Source organism: Pungitius pungitius, chromosome 4, assembly GCF_949316345.1.
Source record: "Pungitius pungitius chromosome 4, fPunPun2.1, whole genome shotgun sequence".
Classification (NCBI taxonomy): domain Eukaryota; kingdom Metazoa; phylum Chordata; class Actinopteri; order Perciformes; family Gasterosteidae; genus Pungitius; species Pungitius pungitius.
In genome coordinates this window covers 10,885,972-10,909,065 of record NC_084903.1, presented here as the reverse complement: position 1 = coordinate 10,909,065, position 23,094 = coordinate 10,885,972, and the positions used below count along the sequence as shown (strand labels likewise).

The following is a 23,094-nucleotide window of genomic DNA, read 5'->3' as shown; positions in this document are numbered from 1 at the left end:
ATTAGACGATATACCCCATTCAATCAAAGTCAAAAGCTAACATTATCCGAACATGAAGCGTGCGGTACGTTTGCTGGTGTAAATACCTCTCAAAGAAGGACGGCGAGCAGGCGTTCATCGACATGGTCATAGCCGACGAGTTCTGGCAGTCCAGCCCGTCCAACATGATGTCGGGGTAATCCTCTGCACTGCAGGACGGGGTACGCGGGGTCTGCATCACTTCCTCAAAGCTGGGGCAGGAGATGACCGATGTCGGCGTGGGTACACCCGTTGGCCTGTTTTTATCCGGCCTGGGAGAAGCAGGAAGGTTCTCCTTCATTTGATGGCTAGCCAGCCAGTCCTTTGAGTTTTGACTGTCTGCAGGCTGGAACTTCCTGCTTGGCGACATCATTTGGGCCGGGAGACCCACATCCTTGAGCTTCTTCTCTTTAAGACCCGACTCCAGACTGTTGGACTTCTTCGATGATAGCTCACTGCGGCTTTTCCGTACCTCCTCCGTGGACTTGGTCTTGAGCTTAGTGTCCCCCGACTTGGGCCTCAGCTTCTCCATTTGCTTCATCCTCTCTTTGTGTTTCTTGTGGCGCTCTTCAATCTCCTGGTCTTTGAGACTCAGCATCTGACCGAAGCTGGTCATTTGATAATCACCATCCACCAGCAGTTTTTCACGTGGACGATTATCCTTCCTTACAGAGTCCTTGGACTGAGGGAGTTTTTCATTGTCCTCCTTGGCTTTAGATTTACTGTGATCCACTCGGTTGTCTTTGTCCAACGTATCCCGACTTCTGTCCTTTTTCACATCAAATTTAGGACTGTCTTCTTTTGACCTTTCCTTCAGAACCGTGACCTGTGGGCTGTCTTTCAACCCTGACTTCACATCCTCTTTGGAGTGTTTAAATGATGCAAAGCCATCAATGTACTTGTTCTTGTCCTCCTTTATTTTTTCCTTATGCTTTTCCTTTTTCTTTTTGTCCTTTGTCCTGTCACTGATGACTCCAGCTGCTTTGTCTTTGTCCTTTTTGGACATTTCTTTTTCAAACTCCAATGTTTTATCAAAGTCGTCTTCGCCGTCTCCCTTACTCCCGTACGGGAATGTGTAAGGGTCCGCCTCAAGAGGCATGGCCTCCTTCTCAAAAGGTAGACTCTCTCTGCGGCTGTAGGACTCTCTGATCTCCTCCGTCTTGTCCCGTTTGTCCCCTTTGTCCTTCTTGACCTTTTCCTTTTCCTTGTCGTGGCTTTTCTTGGACGAGGAAGAGGAGGAATGCCGGTGCCTCTCTTTCTCTCGGAACTTGTCTTGGGGTGTGGATATGGACAGGGAGTCCCTCCTGTCCTCGGTCACATCGGGCAGGTTGAGGGAGTCGTAGTAAGCAGTCAGGACGGGGTCGTGACCTCGGTCGGTGAAACTATCTGAAGAGATTTCGCTGTTCTTGTCATTGGAGTCATCCTTGTAGTCATTCATGGCTTCTTCCTCCAATTTTTCTAACAGGGACTTTTCATTCTCACCACTGCCTTTGGAGGGTTTCCTTTCCTTAGAATGCTCGAGCTTGTCTTTATATTTGCTCTTGGTCTTTTCCTCACTGGTGTCCCTTTTGTCCAACAGCTTCTGCTTATTCTTCTTCTCCTGATTTGATTCCACTGATATTCTGTCTTTTCTTTCTTTGTGTTTTGCCTCTACAGAGTCTTTCTTGTCTTTGTTGTGTTTCTCTAGAGAGCCCTTTCTCTCTTTGCCCATGTCAAATGTGGCCTTTTCTTTCTTCTTCTCTTTGTGTTCTTTGTCCTTTACCTTTTCTGTGTTATATTTGGCCTCTGCAGACGATTTCCTTATTTTTTCTGACGGGAAATGATCCAGCTCATCCGGATCAGGTGATACGTCTTTTCTGATGGTGTCGGGCACAAGTGCAACATTGCCATTGTAGCTGTCCTCATCGTCATCACTTTCATCAGTAAAGATGTCCGCGATCTTGTACCACGTTTTCTCACGGATTTTCTCAGGTTTTCTTTCCTCCTTTTTTACCTCCAGAAAATCCTTCTCCCTATCAGCATGTTTGTCTTGAGAAGCCTTTTCTTTTTTTTCCTTGGTCTGCTCTGAAGACATCTTTCGATCTTTGTCTTTGCCATGACACTCTTTGTGTTTGTCTTTGACTCCCTCCTTCTTGTCTTTGGTGGCCCTGTCCGCGTCCTTTTCCTTGACAGTCTTCTCCGCTGAGATTTTCTCGCTCTTATCTTTCTCTGGATCAGCTCCTCTGTCTTTTGTTTTCTCTTTGTGCTTGTCACCTTTGATCTTTTCTCGTTTTTCAATTCCCTCGCCCTTCTTTTCTTTCTCCTTTCCAGAGTGATTTCTCTCTCTGATATCACATGATTTAGCGACAGCATCAATGTCTTTGAAGAAAGTGTCATTCCCATATTCATCTCTTGATGTTTCCTGCTTGATTTTGACGTCTTTTCGTTCCTTGATGAAGTCATACGAGTCTTTACGGTCTCGACTGTTCTCTAAAGAGTCCTTGTCTTTTTTGTCTTTGACTGTGTCCATGGACTCCTTCCGTTTCTTTTCTTTTTCGACTGAGTGACTGGAGTTTAATTTCTGCTTTTCTGACCAGTCTTTTTTCTTTTCATTTGTCTTTTCAGAGGAGTCTTTTTCCTTTTTCTTAGAAGGAGCATCTTTCTCTGATCTTTTCTCGATGTGATCAGATTTCTTGTCCTTGACTTTGTTATCTTTCCTCCTGGTCTCTTCCTTAACGGTCTCAACAATTAGTTTAACAGCGTTGTTGGCTTTGTATTCCTTGTACTCCTTGACAGGAGCGTCCCAACTGTCGTCATAAAGGGAGGAGTCAGAAGACATCTCCGAGCCCCATCTGTCATGGTGGTCATCTGAGGCACTGAGCTTTGTGTCATCCAAGTTGAGGAAGCGGTTATTTACGTCGAAGCCTTCGTACTCGGCCTCTTCCTTCTGTGCTTTGTCTTTTTTACATTTGTCCTTCTCCTCCTTGGTGTTTTTCTCCTTGTCCACCTTCAGATGTTTCTCCTCTTTCTGCTCACTTTTCCGGTCTGTCTTGGAGGAGGACTTGTCCTTGGACTTTTTCTTTTTCTCCTCCTTGTGAGCTTTTTGTTTATCCTCCTTGGGCTTCTCCTTCTCCTTGACATTTCTCTCCTTGTCAGATTTTAAAGGCTTCTCCCTCTCCTCCTTGGTCGTCTTATCCTTGGTGGAGTCTTTTGTCTTCTTATTTTTCTCTTCTTTTGCTGTTCTGTGCGGCTCTTTTCCAGATGACCAATCCTTATCCTCGGACTTGCTTTTCGAAAGCCTATCCTCTTTTTTTGAATGGTCTTTTTCGTGTTTGGATAACTTGACCTTGCTCTCAGCTGGCGATTCTCCCTCGACGATTAGAGACTTCTGCCTTGAATCATCGAAATCAAAAGAATAGCTCTTGACAAATTTCTCATTCATGTCTTGATTGAGAACTAGACTAGGAGCTTTGTCCTTTTCTTTATTTTTGTGCTTATGCTTGACTTTATGCTTTTTCAGCACTTTGCCATCCACGTCGGTTTTGGAGATCGCACAATCTGCATTGGAGTTTTTGTGGAGGTCAGAATTCTTCTTCTCTACTGTGCTACTGTGCACGTTGTTAATCTTCTTTTTGTTCTCCTGTGCTTTCCTCTTGACTTGTTTTATTGACTCGACACTGGAATCGGCCGAGGAGTAGTCGGACTCACTGGACAGTCGTGTTCTGACCGAATCTGAGAGGGAACTGACGTCGGACCACGTCGGAGACGACACGGTCTTCCAGCCATCGGTCCTCCACTGCTTTGGATGCTGTTCTGCTAATGATGGTACTTGTTTCTGAGAGTTGGAGTTTCCATGGGAGGATGAGGAGGATGCGTTAAAGCCGGGGGAGTCTTTTAAACTTGTCGCAGAAGAGTCCTTTATACTGTTTGAGCCCTTATCATCCTCACTCTCCAAATCTCCACAATCAGAGTCCGATGTACAGAACTTGTCATTGACTTTTCCGAACCTCACTTCTTTACTAACATTGTTTTTACTCTCCTTCTTCCGTTTCTTTTTGACTTTATTCTTGTCTTTTTGTTGTTTAGAGCTCATGCTGCCAGAGTCTCTCGTCTTGGTATTCGTTTGCTGGGCTTGTTGCCTTGGCGTAGGCACCGGCGTGAAACACGTCCTATCATCCTCGTCTGAACTGTTGCTGTCCGAGATGATCCGCCTGACAGTTTTCTTTGGTGTGAGCGAGTTGCTTTTGGAATAGGTTTTGACCTCCATCTTGGGTATTGCGACGAGGCTGTTGGTCTTGGGGACTGGTTCCTTACGGAAGTCTTTTTTCAAGAGGTGTTTATCATCCACAGGAGGAACACGTTCCTCCTCATCATCCTCATCGAATTCATATTCGTCTTTTACAGGTGTGACAGCAGATTTAGGAGGGTCCATGGATTTCCCTTTCAACTTCAACTTCTCAAACTCAGAGTCTGTGTTATTGCCATCGACAGAACTGGAAGGAGCAAATGAAGGTGCATCTTCTTCCTCTGAAGATTCTGAGAGAAAAAAACGGCTGGATTAACACACAGTTTAATTTAAAAAATAACAGCACCATAAACCTTTCTAAGCATTTACTCAACGTATAAAAGTCATATTATTTAGGTGACTAAGATTTCATAATAAATACCTGATGAACTTTCTTCACTTGAGGTGTAAGTGCCTTTCCCCAGCAAAAGATTCAGCATAGTTGGAGAGTTGGCAACCTTCAATGCAGTCTCACCTCTCCTGTTGCTTTGACGTGGGTCCCCTCCATACCGTAAAAGTAGTTTAACCACCTGAAACCAATAATTGTTAGTATAAACCGTAATTGAAGAGGTGATATGGCCTGGTTCAGACTTTAAAGAGGTCACAGAGATTACAAGGTGAATGTACCGATAGCTTCATGAATAAATTCTACAATCAGAGTAATGATCCCTTATGAAGTCTCACAAACACAGGATCTATTGTTTTGCATTGAGGATTTCCTCATTTGGTTCTTCTGGTTACCTTGAAATGTCCGTTGTTGGATGCATCGTGTAGAGGGGTATCATCATCCAGACCCTTGGTGTTGACCTCTGCTCCGGCTGCCAGCAGCTGCTTGGCCACGTCATAATAGCCTCTGTTGCACGCCTCATGCAATGCAGTCCAGCCTAAACAGCGGGGAAATTACTGCGTGAGAGGTGTGTTGAACATATGAATGAATACGCATCGCTACATGCACGCGGTACAGGGCAGTCCAAATAAAAAGCCTCTCACCTGCAAAGTCTTTTACATTCACATCAGCTCCCTCGCTGATGAGCTCCTTGATGCGGCGTACCTCTCCACGGATTGCTGCTCTGTGCAGCCGAGTCTCTCCTCTCTCATTCCGTTTATTCACTTTGTCTTTGGTTTTAGATGCAGAGTTTGGCGTTCCCTTCTGACCCATACTGGACTGTGACTGATGCTTTGGTGTTGTGTCTGTAAGTAGGAGAAGGACACACATTTCAACACTCGAAAGGAGACAGGTGCACATTTTTTAAATAATCATTATTTGTATTTTGTCTACCCTTATAACCACCATGTTATGATAACGTGTGCATTTGAAGTGCTTACGGCCAGAAGGGGGCAATCTTACACTAGCAATTGGCAGCAGATTACTTTCACTTACTTCACTTGAACTCATTTAATCACATTTACAAGATTAAATTCAAGGTGTAATTACATTTGCATTATTGAGTTTGCCCAGCTATTCTCCCAAATGATATTTAAAATGCACTTACTTAATCTATGCCCATGCCTTTGGGCATGCAATAAAGAGATACACAAATAAAAGGGTCCTTGCAGTGGTCCTCACCAATCTAAATGGTGTTTTATAGTCAAGTCAACAAATGATGCAAGGCATCAAGTAAATTACTTTGTAAACCATATAATAAATACACCACTAGACAGGACATTAGAAGGAAGTCAATATCATGAACAATCATCTCACAGCAAAATCAACAAAACCCGATGCTTGCAGGCCTTTTTCATTTGGAAGTCTGTTAAGTTTTGGGTCAGATGCTGAGATTTTAAAATTAGTTCCAGATTACTGCAATACCAACAGGAGAGTTGGTTTCACTTCCTCGACAGCCCTATGCTGTATTTCTATATCTAATTAAACTACTGTAGATGAACTAATACGTGACTGCCTCAAAAACAGAACAACCACTTTCTGACTGACACGGCACTGTTATAATAAATAACGAGGCTTTGCATGTACGACTAGAATCAAATTAAGCACCTGGTCCTTTCCAGGGGCAGAGCACAGCCGAGCTGTGGCAACAACTTCGCAGGCAGCGTGCTCAGCCTCCCAAAATAATAAACAGAAACAATCCATCCATCACCCAACTCAGCCGCTTTCTCTTTACACACACACACACACACACACACACACACACACACACACACACACACACACACACACACACACACACACACACACACACACACACACACACACACACACACACACACACACACACACACACACACACACACACACACACACTCCGATCCCTCTTTTCTTGTCTGCTGGCCGTCCACAGACGACATGGCCTCCATGATAAGCGCGCACCTGGACTGTTGACGGACTCCTCAGCTGTCATTTGCATGAGCAAGGCCACCTGCTGCCGCTCAGAGAGGGGGTAACCGGCCCGGATTCCTGGCATCCCCATTCCAAACGGCAAACCCGCCTTCCGGGTGTTGGTGGGCTCCTTCTTGATGCGCTTCCGCTCTGGACCTGGTTTCTCTGTGACAACAGCAAGAGGAGAGAAGCACCGTTAATTCCATCGGGCGGCACATGTCTGGAGTGTCTGTCCCAGAGACCCGCCTGGGATCCAAAGGGGAACGAGCATTTGGCAGTTAAGACCCCGAGGCTCTGGAACGATCTGCCCGAGGAAATCAGGTTGGCGGAATCAGTGATCTCCTTTAAGTCCTTTCTTAAAACACTTTCTTTAGGCTTTTCTTATTTTACCGGAGTTAAAATCTCCTTTGAAAAAAAAAAAAAAAAGGTTTTCATACTCCTTTAATCCTTTAAGGATTAAAGCTTTTCATCATCAATCACAAAGCAGACACAAACAAATACAATTGACTGAATCTTGTGAAAGATGATTGGTATTATTAGTATGCCAGTAAAGATAATCAGTATTTTTGTGAAATCAGCTCAATTTATTATTGATCTCTTCATATGATTGCTAAATAAAACGGCACATTCCCCAAAATATTACGTTGTTTATTTCTTCAATTTGTCATAGACATCTAGCAATCTTTCACTTTTGTGAACGTTTCAAAAGCACAATGAACAAATGATAATGATAGGACACCCTGCAAAAAGTGTGTTTCCATGTTCAAATATACTCTGTTTTAAAAAAAAATAAAAAAATAAAAAATACTTGTACACGTGTATATATATACCCTGGCATGTGAAACGTTTAGTGGTAGCGGGGCCCGACTTATGTGTCGTTACCCAGCTGCTCCTGAGGAAGGGAGGGACCAACAAGCTGTGTGTTTATGTCTCATAGCCACTCAGTCCAAATCCAGAAGGGAGGAAAAGGGGCGGGACTTGGCAGACCTGTGGTTATTACGAAATAGTTGGTTTACATTTCAATTCAATGTGGCCTTGCCAAGGTCACCGCATGCCCATGTCTGCCTGGCTTACTGGAGATACTGTGCTACTGGACAAAAGCAGCTGCTCCACAAAGACACACCCAGCAATTATTTTCAGTGGCAACATACCTTCGGATGACCCTTATGGAGGGTGAAGCTACACATGACTGTAACACTTCTGCACTGAAGAGGGACAACTCCCAGAGCAAGAACCCGCAACTAACAATAATGACTCTGGCCCAAAAGACAAGCAGGAACAGCGAATGTCAAATGTACAGAGACACCCGTGGATTTGTGGACGTGTCCGAGTCGGATTCCCTGGAGACCTTTCTAGCTCCAAGGCCGGCTGCGTTTCTCAAGGCCACAAACACACAAGTAAACAAGGCAAGCAGGAGGCATGGCAGCTGACACTTCCGATGGTTAAAGGCTTTCCAGGAAAATATATATTTTTTTTTCTCGGTCACAAGTACAGAGCTGAGGAACTTTCACTAACATCTGTGAATACTTACAGCTAATGTGCCCCCACCCCTCTTTGATACGCTCTCACGTTTTCAAAGCATTTGCCATTAAGACACATTCCTTCAGCTAGAACTTTAACAGCTGCGACCACAGAAGCAGTCCAAACATGTTTTTTTGAGCAACGGAACAGAGAAAGTGCTCGGCTAGCGTTTCCAGGCTGTGTTTATAAGGTTGGGAACCCGGAAGGCAGTTATTACCCCGATGCACACATGTAAGAGGACTGCGAACAAACTACCCGAGAGTCAGCATCACCGGCCTGATCATCTCCGACACGGAGCACTTGGAGCAGGCATAATCTACGTTTCAAGTTCACATCTTGTAATGCACACCAGCTAGGTTTTAAAATGACAAATTGTCCAAGCAACAAATGTTGAGAAATGCCTGCACAAATGTGTGTGCTCGCAGCTGCTGTGGAAAATGGGTCACGGCTAGGAACATTTGCTCCACGTTTCATATGGATTGTGGTGGGTTTATCGTGTTGACAATTTAAGGAAAGATGCAAACCAAAATGGGGGGAAAAAACTTGTTAATCAAACACAACTGTGTCAAACTGCACTTGTGTTTGTCATCAAGTGATTCAAAAATACCCGCCCCATGTGAATTACTGTCTTACACAAGTGAATTAACAGTTACACAACACACTGCGCCTGCTCCCAAAGTGTGTATTTCCATCGGATGTCTATTTAGGGAACAATGCCGGCACATTTCTGTGTACTCATAACTTCAGCTTACCGTGAAACCGTACTCTCATACGGCTTGAAACAAGATGACAAAGAAAAACAGGTTAGCCTGATCGGTTGCTGCCTACCTGCCTACCTGAGCCAGGGGGAGGGGTTCACTTCAGACACAATTGCTTCTAAATATGGCAGGAAGACAGACAAGGCCCCAATGTTCGCTAAAAGGCCTGAACAAAGAGATAGTGAGCAAATACAACTCCACGACCAGAAGAACCACCCTAACCAGCCAGACCAGGTATGTTTAACCGTAGCGTGTCAGAGTCAAACGATTTTCTGTCTTGGGACTAGCAAAAACTGCGTGAACAGGAAGTGGAGGGAGAAGAGGTAGGAAGTGGTAGGAACAGGATGTTTGTCAATGCTTTGTATTGAACGTCAAGACTGGCTGATGCTCTGGTGGAGGCATAACATAACTAACTAAACTCATTAGCAACAATTACTGTGTGTTGCAGAGACACCAGAATATTAGCGCTGCATCAACTCTTTATTGTTGATGGGTTGATTAGTGAATTAGTTGTGTGAAACCTCATCAAATTGCTTGTCCAGTCCAATCATTTGGTGTCAACTGGCCAATAGATTCATCTCCTTATTTTCAGATATAAGATTTGTAAACAAAATCACCTGAAGACTGACAGCGTGAAGGGGCAGAACAAAGTGGCAGTGTTTATCTCACTCCTTTCAACACGGTAGCTGGTCATTCTTTAGTTATTTCCCAACTAAATCAGACATACAGAACAGGAAGAAAAGACTTGGTTGTTTGTCCTTTTGCTACTTCAGTGAGGCTAAAGCTCTTTACAAAACACTAGTTGCTTTCCCAAGTGACCCACCTCTTGAGACCTCTCAGCGCCGGTGCAGTCTTAATCTAACAACACTCTACTATTTTTGTTGAGGGGAGGAGGAAGATCACAACGAGGATGACCTCGAGAAAGAGGAATGCTTATGTCTAGCCTCTTCATGAGGAGGTCATGACAGGCTTGGTAATTCTGTGTTTCTTAGAGCCTTAGTCAACATCCACTTAAAAGGATGTACATATTCCTGTCCGTCCCCCAGGAATCAGGAAACATTTATTACCAAAATATGTCAGACATAAAAGGAATTTGACTTGGCGGTTGGTGCATGACAGCAGACAGTTTGACAATGGACAAGACAACGTAGTGCAAGGAATAAGATAAAATATCTCTGAAAACGCTTTCTAACACTACATCTTGACACACTTTCAAACAGCTACGACACGTTTCATAAGAAAAGCAAAGAAACCCAGATACGCAGGAAATTGATTGGACACTATAGCGAATCCTTAAAATATTGTATGTCAGCTTTCAACTTGAGTACGTATTCAAGATTGTTATTTTGAGCAGTCCACAGTAGAATATATTAGCATATAAAAGACAATACTAGCACACATACATCAACATGCACTTTTTAGCAAACTTAAGGATTTTACAGGGACTTTCATAGTACTACTTTTTGGTTGCACTACTTCAGTGATGTTTATGTCTTGTAGAGTTAAATTGTACATTGAACATGGCTTTGTTGTTTAGTTATTTGTCATTTGTCTTGTTGAACATATTTTGGCAATTAATGTTCCTTATTGTGTGCACGCCATCCTTTCTGAAACAGCGCCGAAACGCTCGTCTAGATGAACATTGTTGAGTATTTAAATGCTGCTTCTAAATAAAACTTGTGGTTGAAGCCTTAGTTTTAGCCAAGAACAGAGCTGCAAAATATTTGGGTATTTGAAGCTATTACCCAAGGTCCATCAGCGCCATCAGCTCCAGCCATAGAGGAATGGGGAGTTGTTAATGGGGTGTGGTTGAATGCAGGTGAAGAGCTGTTAAGTGTTTAAGGCGTTACATTTTGCAAAGGGTCTAGACACTGACCCAGCAGGGTGAGAGCTTAAATGTGGCAGACTGTAAAACATAGACATGCAGAGACAACTCAATGTATAGAGGAGAAAACAATGCTGACACACATTACTATCCAAACAATAGAAAGAGATAGTACTGCTCTCAAAACCCTGAATTATTAGCTTAGCCACCGCTAGACAAAACAATATTGTCGATGTGATGAAATACATCCTTGATGCAAGAAGATAAAACTTCTACAGTTTGTAAACATAAAGAGAGTCAAGGGCTGAATGACCAATTTGCGCAACCCAGTTAGATCTCAGGCTATCAACATACCAATAGACAGTCCACCTTTTGTTCCCCAGGCAAGAGTTTAATGGGGGGAGGGGTGTGTAAAAACAGTTCATACAGTCTAAAACAGCAAACAGGTGATAAATATTAAACCAGCAAGTGAATAGTAATATCATTCACAACAAGCTTATATTAAATCCCAAAGGAACGGGACATAATGTTGTAGCGTTAGAGTAATCAAACTAGTGATCTAGTGTAGTAATGACAAAAACAAAAAGGTCAAGCTTCTCAATCAAACATTCCACTTAGTCATAGTTCCCTTTAGCTACACGGCAATTACACACAATCCCATGTGTCTCCATAACACATGTCCGATCTTACTAAAACCCAAACCACAATAGTCATCTGTTGCAACAGGCATGCTTTTAGCCCTGCCGTCCTTCTTCAAGAATAATCAAAGAACATAAACCCATACTGCAACTCAGCCCCTGGGATGATGAAGGCGGTTTCCAAATCCTCTGTGATGGACCACTATCAACAAACTAAATCCTAAACCCATAAAGCCCAGAGCCAAACAAGCATGAGCAGTAGTCTTCCTCTCCCTAATTAAAGAAAACACAAAGCCGGAGCCTTACCAGAAGCCAGACCTGGTCAGTCCACTGCGTTAAACAAATTCCCACTTAATTGGATCAGGATTTTGTGTGGTCTTCCCTTCCTTCCAGAATGCAACTGTAGTAAAAATCTACTTGGTTCATGCACAGCTGACTGGAGGTAAGAGCCCACTCACCTGACAAAGCTCAGCCCCTCTTTCCCCACAGCACGCCCAACTACTTCCTGCAAGCTTGAGTGGAAGTGATGTAACAACTCACTAATTATCACTTCAAAGTGCCATGTGGCAGAAGCAAACAAATCCCAACTTGCTCTTACCTGAGTCAGAATATTTCTGGTCTCCATTAGCTCCAGCAGTAAACGGCAGCTTCCTTTTAGGGGCCTTTTCTTTCATCTCTTTGACCCCATCACTGCGATCCAATTTGGGAGTCTTATTTGACAAAACTTTATCCTGCGAAAGAGACACAACAGAACACAAAGGGAAATTATGTCACATGCTTTGGACTTGACAAGACTTTCATCAGAATGAAGGAATAAACATGTCCATTTTTTATGAGCACAGTGAAAGAGCGGTTGAAAGGAGACGTAGGCCGATACAGACAGCCATATATGAGCTAGCTGTGGATCCTGCAGCTGTAATCCAATAGCCATTATGGACTTCACAAAGCAAAACTCTTACATTTAGATTCCTCCTAGATTCCAGAGCAAAGAGCTTGGAGCCCAGGGAGAGGAGGTTGAGCTGCTGTGGTCTACAGCGGCCCGAGACAATCAGAAACCCAAGCGTATCTGCCCATCAACAGGAATGAATACTAGTGGGTTTGTTTCACGGGTTTCTTGTATCGGGATCTGATACTGATAGCGACCTGCTTATCCTTACTAGAGAAGTTAGAGCAGTCAATAGCTGAAAAGATGCAGCAAACATTCTAGAAATATCATTACTCAAGTTTTTTTTTTTTCAAACTTATTGGACTTCCTCCGCAATCAGAAGGCATCACAGGCAATCGTTCATTATTTTTAACTGAATCATTGTTCATGTGGGGAGAAGTGATTGAAGGGTTTCAGTGATTTACACTGTATCCCAGCAGCAGAGCCACAGAAAACACACAAGAACAACATATACCCATACATAAAGCACACAACATCCAGAGCTACACTGTAATACAGACTACATTCTCTCAAATCAAGGCCACCAAGAAACAGCTTTCAAAAGGAGTCACTCATTTCATGTAAATGTTTATCCAAATCAAGTAGCAATCCAATTTATTCTAGTATTCCTATTATAAGGCATCGTAAATGGACCCCCCTCGTCCTGAAGTGTTAAATGCTTTGCTGCTAGAATAGAGTTGACACCATTTTTGGAAATTACAGGATTAAGCCCTAAGTGCCTGTTGTGAATTCCTGATATATTCTGTTCCAAAGTACATTTTGATGATATGAATGTCAAGTATGCTTCATGTAAGAAGGGTGTAAGGTCTCATAACGGAGATGCAGCAGGTAGGTCAGATGTGATGTTCAGTACAAACGCTCATTTATTGTCCTTCTTTCGGTCCCCTGCGCGTCCCTCTCTACCCTCAGGGCAGGTTTTCCATTATGTGTCGAGTCTTTGAACTCCTCCCCCTGCCCTAGTCATAAGACTATGATGTCATGGTACAGTAAAGACAAACAGTGTCAGCCCCAGTTAGCTGATCACGCCGACTCTCTCTCTCTCTCTCTCTCTGCGTGCATCCGCTCGGCGACACAAAGGCTTTCAACAAGAGAACACACAATTCATGGCGAAGCATGATGTTTACATCAGCTAAAGCAACTGTGCTTTTATAAGTGAGGAAAATCGCATGCAACGGAGTGATTTCTGTAGGAGAATTAAAAAAATACAACAGCAAACTAAATTGACAAAATCAACAACGTCCATCTCTTCCTCGACCTAAATTCACACAACATTCCGTTTGAGGGTCTCTTAGCAATGCCTACTCTTCTTTGCCCCACTGATTTCCACCCACCAGTTTGCTCCCTCCCTCCCTCCCCCCCTCCCTCCCTCCATGCCAGAGTCTGATGCAATCCTTTGCAGAGGGTTGTAAATCCATGCCTGCATAAGCTGCGGCTCTTTCCCCTCCGCCTCTTGTCGCTGCTCGTCCTAGCTGAACAGTTGGCACACACCATGACATCATCAAGCTGCGTCCGACATTCAAGTCCTCTGCAAACAACACGGCTGTACTCGTGTCTATTCCTGTGCCTTCATAGCCTGCATTTCAACAATGCACATTTCTTAAGAGGCCGAGAATTCCAGAAGTACCCTGTGAATCTGGCCCAAGAGATTCAGATTTCAGCCTTACATTGCCTGTTTGTGTTTCAAAGACACAAACAGGGCACACTTTACAGCAGTCTCCACAGATATATTTTACGCAAGACTCAATCGTTTTTCCAGCATCACTGTAATTCTGGTTAAATTATGAAATAGTAACTGTAGTTACCACACTTAATTACCAACGCGGAGGCATGTTTGTTGATGCCTCGACCATTGCACCAAGGGGAAAATCCAAGCCATCCCCTCATTGACATGAACAACACTACAGAAACTAGGAGACTTTGTTAAAGTGGAACGGGGCCATATTGGGCCCTTTTGCGGTGTTGCATGTGCAGATTAATAAAGTTTTCCACCACAAAGAGGTTAGAAGAGTGGAATCAACCACAGAACTGCACCATTGAAATGGGTATATATTCACAAATCTGACGAAATTTAGGAGGGACAGCAGGTTCCCAGGCCTTGTTCAAAAAGCTATGTTTACAGCTTGTATACAAACATTTGGCTGTTGTGGATAGTGTTTTTTTCTTACCTTCTTCCCACCCTGCTTTTCCACCATGTCGGTGTTGAGTGGGAAGTGGTCCAGCTGGGGGGTTTTAGATCCCCCACCTTTGGGCATCGTTCAGCTCTCCCCACGCCAAGCTTCATTCACGCTGCCATTGCATCGTCATCAACGGTCTGGAACAAAGGGAAAGAGAACAAAAAGAAAAGGGTTGGTGGGGGAGGTTAGCAACTGACCACTACGTTTCTTTGAAAACACATTTTCACACGGCCAGACGACGCAGCCATTAGCGGCACATCAAGCACTCTAATTTCAACTTTTAGGCCGTGGTCCGAGGAAGCAGTTGAGAGGGAGGACAGCCGGCCGGGTTGCAGCTGTGGGAGGCAAAAAGCTGAACCCGGAAGAGCGAGCCAGGTCTGCCCAAACATCAGGAAATGTGCTCAATGGTATCTGCCTATTTCCAAGTAGGAGAAACTATGATCCTTTTTAAAACCAGCAAAGGCACACTATTCATATCAACATGCTACAACTAGAGCGGGCGCATCCTGGGGGTTTAACACCAAAACGGACCGGGGACAATATTGCACAACCCCAACGCTGTGGTATTCTGACAGAACTGGGACCAGTTGAGGAATTTCTTCAGGAACGTGACCAGCACGTCTCAACCAAAACCCAAACAGCGCCATGACAAGCCACCCCTTGTAATTGTGGCCGATGCCCTGTTCTAATTCATGGCATCCCTGCAGAACGCTAAGAAGGGGGAATACAAATCTACCAGTTAAGGGTGATTGATTTTATCATGAACAAATTGAATAAAGACTTCTGCTCAGTTCTCTGTGAAAGTATACAAAAACAATCCCCGGTCCTCTGCTCCACAGGACCATGAATTAATCATACATTCCATCCCTCGATTCTCTGCTCAATTATGCACTTTTTTTTTTCTTCTTCAGAGTGCGCCCAAGTGTGATCATCCTTGTGACTGAGTGAGTGACCAGATGAGACGACGGCTGAATAATTTCTCCCCCCACTCTACTTTGTGTACGATGGCAATCCTATCTTCCCTGGCGCCACTTCCATCTCCCCTCCCCCAGCCTCCTTCCCTTCCCTCTGCAGTTATCCTATTCAAAGACTGCTATTTATATCCCTCCAGTCAAGCCAGCCAGCCAGCCAGCCAACCAGAGAGGCACAGAGCTACAGAGGATGCAGTTCTCCCTCTTTAACTGGTGTATGGAAAGAGCCACGAGCAAACACAGCGAACCACAGCCCCTTCCTCTCGCTCTCGCTCTCCTCTCCCTCATTGTTACAGCTAGAAAGTCACTCCAACCCCCCACAGCACACAAAAGACCGCGACAGGAAGGTTGACTAATAAACAAACTAAGCAGTAAAACCCAAACACACGCAAACAGCAAACTGGGTCAGCTGGAATTCTAGGACAATAACCTATGCACTTCTCTCGGGTGGGACGTTGAGCTGTTTCAGTTACAGAACATTCAGCAGACAAGAAAGCCTTCACACAAGAAGCAAAAGAGACGAAACCCTGTTCAGGACCCCACACACTTTGAAATTTTATCCCAACCAAAATATACATAACATCTGCTAACATTGAGACGCAATCACACAGACTTCCATTCAGTCAAGTTTTGTTGACACTTAACAGCTGATTGACTCCATGTGTGTATTCTTATATGTCTATAGAACAATAACAGGCAGTATACCAAAACTAGAAAACCTACTAATAAGATTATCTACATCAGAAATGGACATCTTGTGTTTAACAATATTCTACTAAAAATACTTTTTGTCGTTACAAGGTTATGTGTAACGAGATAAAGGCTGGGAAATCTTTTTTATTTTCATATTGCCTGATCAGTTAGTCCACATCGCTGGTAGGCGATCCAATCACCAGGGACTCATCATCCAACTGATTTTTGCAACCACTACACTGCAAGTTATGTGACTAAGCATTTAAAAGGGTGTGAACGGTCTCTAAAGTATTTAAAAGTTTAATAGGGTTAGGGTCAACAGCTCCCTTTTAAGGTCGGTGGTTTTTTTCACGACTTCTTATCAGAGCATCAGGATCGGTGTGTCACAAGCTTATACCTGGTTGTAGGTAGATGTTCATGCAGCATTCAGCCTTAGCCATCATATAAAACACAAAAACCTCTCAGACTGTTGTGAGGCTTAAGACCTAGGAAGGAATTTAACACACTTGAGTTTTTCCTGAAATTGATACATAGAATAAGTTCCATAAATGTGGTCAAAATAAACTGTCAATACAAATATTAATTTCAGAGAACTTATCTAAGATTATTTTTATTATTAATTATCATTTGAGCAACCTATGGATTATTGTCTGCCAAAATTCCTGCCAACAGTGATCCCTCGGCACCAGAAAACCTGATGCTAAATACACAACGTCATCTCTGACTTGGCCGCGGAGATGATGACTGCAGTGGACTGAAGTGTGGAGAGGTGAGCCAGAGAAGCAAAGTCTTCCACACGAAGGAGAGGACCTGCCGGTACCATCCCCCATATCGTCTCCCTACCTTGCATCCACACACAGCTTTCCTTCCCCTCTCCATCCCTCTGCGGTCAGATAGAGGCCAACACACCGCATATTGCAGCATACTCTACTCTCACTCATCGATAAAATGACACACACCACAAGCACACTTGCATTGGGATGTTTTTGTTGCAGCTTACTCGATTTAGGGAACGTAATAGCAAGGTTAGAGTTCAAAACAGACAATGCGTGGGGATTTAAAAACCTACTGACTGTAAGCGAGACAGTCTCTCGACTGCTCCACAGTTTCACAGCTGCTGAGGGTGTGGTGTGAAATGAGCGCTGCATTGGCAATAAATGGGAATTCTTCAGTCAAAACAATCAATGGTAATAGAAGGAGCTTGTTGCGTATTAGAAGTTAACGAGCAGTTGCCTCCACAGTGATTAAATGATGCCATTGCAGTCTTTGCTTTTTGGTGCAGTGCACATAGTTTACCATTAGAATATTTAAAGATATGGTTATTGTACGGTGTAACAAGCATAACAAACCAATACATTCGAGAAATTGCTAGTATTGCTCCAGACGTCTACTGCATTTAAAATGTAAGAATAAAAACTAGCATCTCGAGCCTGAAGAGCTCACGGACCAATCTTTACCATCCACGATTTCAGCACGGCAAGCACTTTTGCTAGAACATCAAGTCCTGATTAAATACAGGGGAAACGGAATCCGGCAATGGCCGAACACAAAGCGGTGATTGAGGTGAAGGTCCACGTAAAGAGATGAAAATAAGTTGTTTACTCAACTCCAGGCTTGCATTGTCCACAAGGAAACACACCTCCAGCGTTCCATAAGGACAGCTGAGCACCACAGCAGCTGCAGACAGCGATGGACATCATGCTCTGCGCCTGCACCCATGTTTGTGGGTGCATTTATGTTGTGCGCAGCAACCCTAACGTTGGTTTCACAATCTGATATCAACCATCCAGCTCACTACCTGGCTGTCAATCAACTGGTGTTGGTGAACAGATATGGGCGGACAGCCAGCAAAAGGCAATGGGGAGCAGATGTTAGGGGTCAAAGTGTTTGTACAGAGGCGATTTTACCTCATTTGAAAGAAATCACTTAACTATTTAGTTTTGTATACGTGTGGGATTTCCTTAAATCCCTGTTTCACAAGGTCTACAAAAAACATTTGTTGATGCACAATGCACTTTTGTTTTAACTAAACAACATTCAAAAAGGTAAACGGTTGTTGCTTGCTATTTCTTCCACATTCTTTGCATAACAGTATTCTGTTAATACTCTATTAACAGTACCTATCCCCTGGAAGCTACAGAGAAGGACGCATCTTTTTGTTGTTTTGATTCAGCATCACCATTGGTTGTGCACTAGAATAGCTTTTAGGGAAGATGGTAGCAACCACAACTCAGCTTCGTCAGAGAACTCACATTTCCTCTTCAAAGAGACGCATTTGTTGTCTGCCAGCGATTACACATCTAGGTCAACTCTGAAGTCAATGCATTGCAGGTTTCTGAGTGACGTGGGTAAAAGTTGGATTTAAATGGATTTACTACTATGATGAATTTAGTTATGGTGGCTGAACAGGGCTACTTCCAATTTCTTCCCTCCAGCGTTATTTCAAAACAATCGTACGAGTGCACAAAGGACTGACCGCTCTCCCTGCAAACACAGATTTCACGCCATCACACAGACAACCAAGTTATCCACATCTAACCTGCAAGCCTGCACGTTTGTGATGAAATGTATATCATTTAGAAAATCAAAACCTTTGAACACTGGTCATTACTGGTCATAAGACTAAAGGGGTACCATGTCCTCCAGCTTGTGCATGTGTTTACTCTGCAGCGCCTGTAGCAGCAGCAGGGAAAATAAGCTTTAGGACAGCTGCTGCTAGCTAGCTAGCATGTTTGGTGTGCAAATAAAGCCGGCCGGGCTCAACTGCTGTATCCTGGCAACCAGAGCCCAGCCTAGCTGCTCAGTCCCTGACCTGTGCATTCATTTCATTATAAACCCTGTAGGGAAAGAAGAGGCTGACACACACACACACACACACACACACACACACACACACACACAACAGAATTGTGAGCTTTTAAAATAATGAGTGTAGAGAGAGCATTGTATCAAAGAACGGTGGTTGTCTGCACTTCTTGAGGTTGGAGATCAAGCTTTTAGATTAGCTTTTTTGAAATGTAAAAACACATGCATTCAGTACGCCTGCCTACATACACACTTTAAGCAAACAAGTATAACATCTCAAGCTATCGTTTCCTTACTACTTAAAAAAAGTGATCATGGTTAACTGAATAGAAGCAGCAGGCGAACACACAAGGGCATCTGGAAATGACACACATATATTTGAAATGTGAGCGAGTGGGAGTGGTTCCATTATCCAAAAGGCTCTAGTAGCAGAGAGACGGGAGAGATGTGGGGAGGAATCCAATCACTCGGTGGGATTTTCTATTCTGAGCACGTTCTCTCTCCCATACACCTCTCTGTTCCACCCAATAACAGCTCAGCGCTTGCTGCCTGCCTGCCTGCCAGTCTGGTAAATCATGCTGTCTTTGCCAGTGACCTCGCACAGATAGTGGCAGGCCTGTATATTTATATGCAGCTAGGCTGCAGGAAAGGCCAGAGACAATCTAGTGTGTTTTGGCTCTCTCCTCTCAATCCCTCAGCTTCATCAGTGCTCTGACTCATTCTCATTTCTTCCCCCTCTCCTCTCTGACTACGTCTCTCTCATCTGCCTTTTCCCTCTATTCTCAACATCTCTCTCACAAAAACAGGCAAAGGCCTGACATTGCCACAGCAACGTGTGAGCGCGGGCGCACACTCACACACATGGAAAGCCTGTTGCTTAGCAACTCAGGGATGAGACAGATACAGGCCTATCAGAGAAGCTAGTTAAAAAAAACGGAACAGAGAGAGAGGACCTACTGATAGAAGAGCGCTTAAGCAATGTGGACTCAACCACTTTCTGACCTTTGGATTGCTGTCTGACCACAAAAAGGGGATTCACTCATTCACCGACTTTATGTGCAGACAGCTCTTTGGTCACGTTGCACATGTAAACACTGCAAACAGAAAAACGTTACTATTCCTGAAAATATTAATACCAGTCTGTGGTAATATCACAGCAAGCAATTTGTGCTGTACTTTGATCCAAGTCAACCCAACCTTTGCTCAATAGCTGTTGCGTAATAGTCCATGTTTCGAGCCTCACAATATAATTGACACACACACACACACACGTTAGCAGAACTGCCACCACTACGCCAAACAACAACAAAAAAGACCGTACCCAATGAATCAGCGAAGCCACATTATCTGCTTCAATTCTTTGGTTTGCTCATCCATATTTTCACATATGTGAAAATACACATGAGTGAGTTTTTGAGCAGGACGGATGGAACAGCGTTTGGTGGACCCGTCTTCCCACGCAGGGGATACACACGGGTCATAATCGAATCAGCACCGAACAAAAACAAATGCACTCGAGCATCTACAAAATGCACCAAAATAACAACAATGCATCCTGAAGGTGTCCTACTTGTCAGCATATATTCTAACCCGGCTCATTCAAAGTGATACGCTGCTATTCTAAATACATGATTGGCGTTTCTATTGCTGTAGGTGTTGCAGTTAGAAATTGTTGACCCAGGCTAGGTCTGTGTGGCAGCACCCAGCTTCACCCTGAAGCTACACCCACAATAAGCTGCTGGAGGAATTTAGAGTTCAGGACAGAGACAGTTCTGTGCAGATGACTTTTCATAAGCAACCTTGAGTGCTGAATATTTTGCAGTGATGCAGGCCATGTGTCTAGTATACTCAATAAATACAGAAGAGAGTTCCTCAGCGGAGTGGATGAAGGCTCTGAACACATTAAGTCAGGATGCCGCTGATTCACTGGCCATTTTAAACCCTATAAAACATTATTGCTCCATTTTTGCAAGAATGTTAAATAACAAAGCATTTGTTGTGGTGCACACATCTGGAGTAGCTCCTCTCACTGCTGTGCCAGTATTTCGCCTTTCTGTCGAATGAAAAAGGTACGGAGGTGGAAATGGTGGGTGGTGGTTGGGGGTGGGGGGCATGGTTCCGGGCATTTGGCCGGCTGCATTGCAGTCACAGAGGCGAGGCCCGTGTGTGTGTGTGTGTGTGTGTGTGTGTGTGAAGAGGGACGGTTGAAACAGCAGAACGGGGTGTGATGTATTGGGACTTTCTAACAAAGGAGAAGCAAACTGTAGCAGCTGACCTACAGCAACTTCGAATGGAGAGACAACAGAGAGCTTCGGGCCCTCCGAGGAGAGGACGGGATCAGCCGGCGTCTGACAGGGACGTTTATGCTGTGTTTAACGTCCCGCCTCTTGTGGTCTTGTGATGTCACCACGCCATCTGAAGTAACCCACTTGCTGCTGTTGTTTGCGCTAGTGTGTAAAGGCAAATCTTATTTGTAGAATATAATTGCGACAGATCTGTAGTTGCGAGTGAAAACCTCTTTTTAATGGGAATGGAAGACATTTGCATTCTAGGTTAATGCGTGACTATAAAATAGTGATAATGCAGGGGTACTGGCAGAATATTTCAGAGAGGTTCCTCCCACATTAAACAAATGGCAGTGTAGCACAATAATACAACAAGTTAATGGAAACAAAATCAAAGATAAAAACTGAAAATATCTCTGGCAAAGAATAATGTTTTTCCCCACGTTACATTAAAAACTAAATTTAAATTAATAACTTTGCAAGAAAAATTATTCTTCACGAAAGATGTCTATCTGACAAATATCCGTGACAAATGTTAAGATTGCAGAAATAGATAGTTATAGTTATCTGAGAGCATACTACCAATGCCTTGAATAAAAGTTTCATCCGCTTATTCCTGAACATGAAACGCTGGGTTATGTCCTGTTGTGTTACGAATACGTAACACAACAGGACATGACTCAAAGTTGGCCCATGACTGAATAACAGAGGTAAGGAAATCATACAATCTGGACTGCGAGGAACGAATTCTTCCATGTGAAGCTTTCTTAAAAAATACAATGAAAACCATCTTTAATCAGAATGACTTAACATGGTCTTGGTAGTTCTGATGGTTGATGTACACATTCTGTAAAAAACAGAAATTATCTTTTCTAAATCTGAATTGGCACATTTATTCTCCTTCCCCTTAAAAAAGGGGTCCCGGTCTAGGTTTGAACCCGGGACATGATGGTTATGTGCTATGAGGCAGCCCCATCTGCCTGTTATTGTACAGTGTGCACCGCGCATCAACGTGTACGTGTGTGTGATCTGGATAGTTATGCTTCGGCAAGAAGCCGAGGGAGAAGACAAATGACTGAACGTGTGTGTCCGCCTGCTTGAGAGAACATGAATGAGTGAGTGTGGATGTACGAGTGAGCAGGGTGGTAGAATGTGAGGCGCGGCGACAGGCTCTTCATTAATTAAGGATTACGTGAGGAGGTAAAAATAAATGCAGAGCAGGGGGAGAAAGCCTGGATGGATAATAAACGTAGGGAGAGAGGCGCAGAGGGTGGACGTGACCTTTCCACAGATGAGCACCATAACGTCTCACAAACACACATACCCGTGTAAAAACGGGCGCCATCAAAAGAGCGGCCCACGTTTGAAGCCGACTGAACGGCGTGATGAAATTCTGATTAAAGTTTTGTTGGAAAAAGGAAACAATCCACCAGAAAGCTCAGACGTCGGTCACTTGATCTCCTGCAGCAGACCTCCTTCTCGGTAAGCGTTGGGGTGATCAGGCTCTCAGCAGGTCACAGAAGTTCTGTTTTGCATGCGGCCTCTTATTGTTCACCAAGTCCCTCTTGCACACACCTACTTGAGCCGGCTTCATTCAAACTGTGTTATCCCACATTGTAGCCATTCATGGTTTACTCTGCACTCTCCTCTGCCTACTGCAAATTTCAGCCTGGTGATGTGCAGCTAACCCTGCATTTGAAATGGCTATTTAATTGGTTCCATTATAGCCTGGCGGGAAAAGGAGCCCATTGTTTTTCGGAAACTTGAAGTACTGATGAAGGCCCCGCTGCGATACACCGGCCAACACATGGCAACATTCTGCCGCACTGCTTTTCTGTTTTTATACAGGGATCAAAAAGGT

General features: G+C 43.9%; 1 protein-coding gene across 2 annotated transcripts in view; it reads right to left on the bottom strand.

The window, feature by feature from the left end:
- The window catches only part of ankrd11 (ankyrin repeat domain 11), an 85,928-nt gene that overhangs the window by 8,042 nt on the left and 54,792 nt on the right, over nt 1–23,094 (bottom strand). For both annotated transcript variants that reach the window (XM_037486901.2, XM_037486908.2), the window contains exons 3-9: nt 14,471–14,616; nt 11,958–12,090; nt 6,609–6,782; nt 5,273–5,473; nt 5,024–5,166; nt 4,665–4,812; nt 87–4,533 (exon numbers count right to left, since the gene is read on the bottom strand). In XM_037486901.2, coding sequence (XP_037342798.2) covers nt 87–4,533; nt 4,665–4,812; nt 5,024–5,166; nt 5,273–5,473; nt 6,609–6,782; nt 11,958–12,090; nt 14,471–14,557 — 5,333 coding nt within the window. In that variant the 5' untranslated portion in view covers nt 14,558–14,616. The remainder of the gene's footprint in view (nt 1–86; nt 4,534–4,664; nt 4,813–5,023; nt 5,167–5,272; nt 5,474–6,608; nt 6,783–11,957; nt 12,091–14,470; nt 14,617–23,094) is intronic.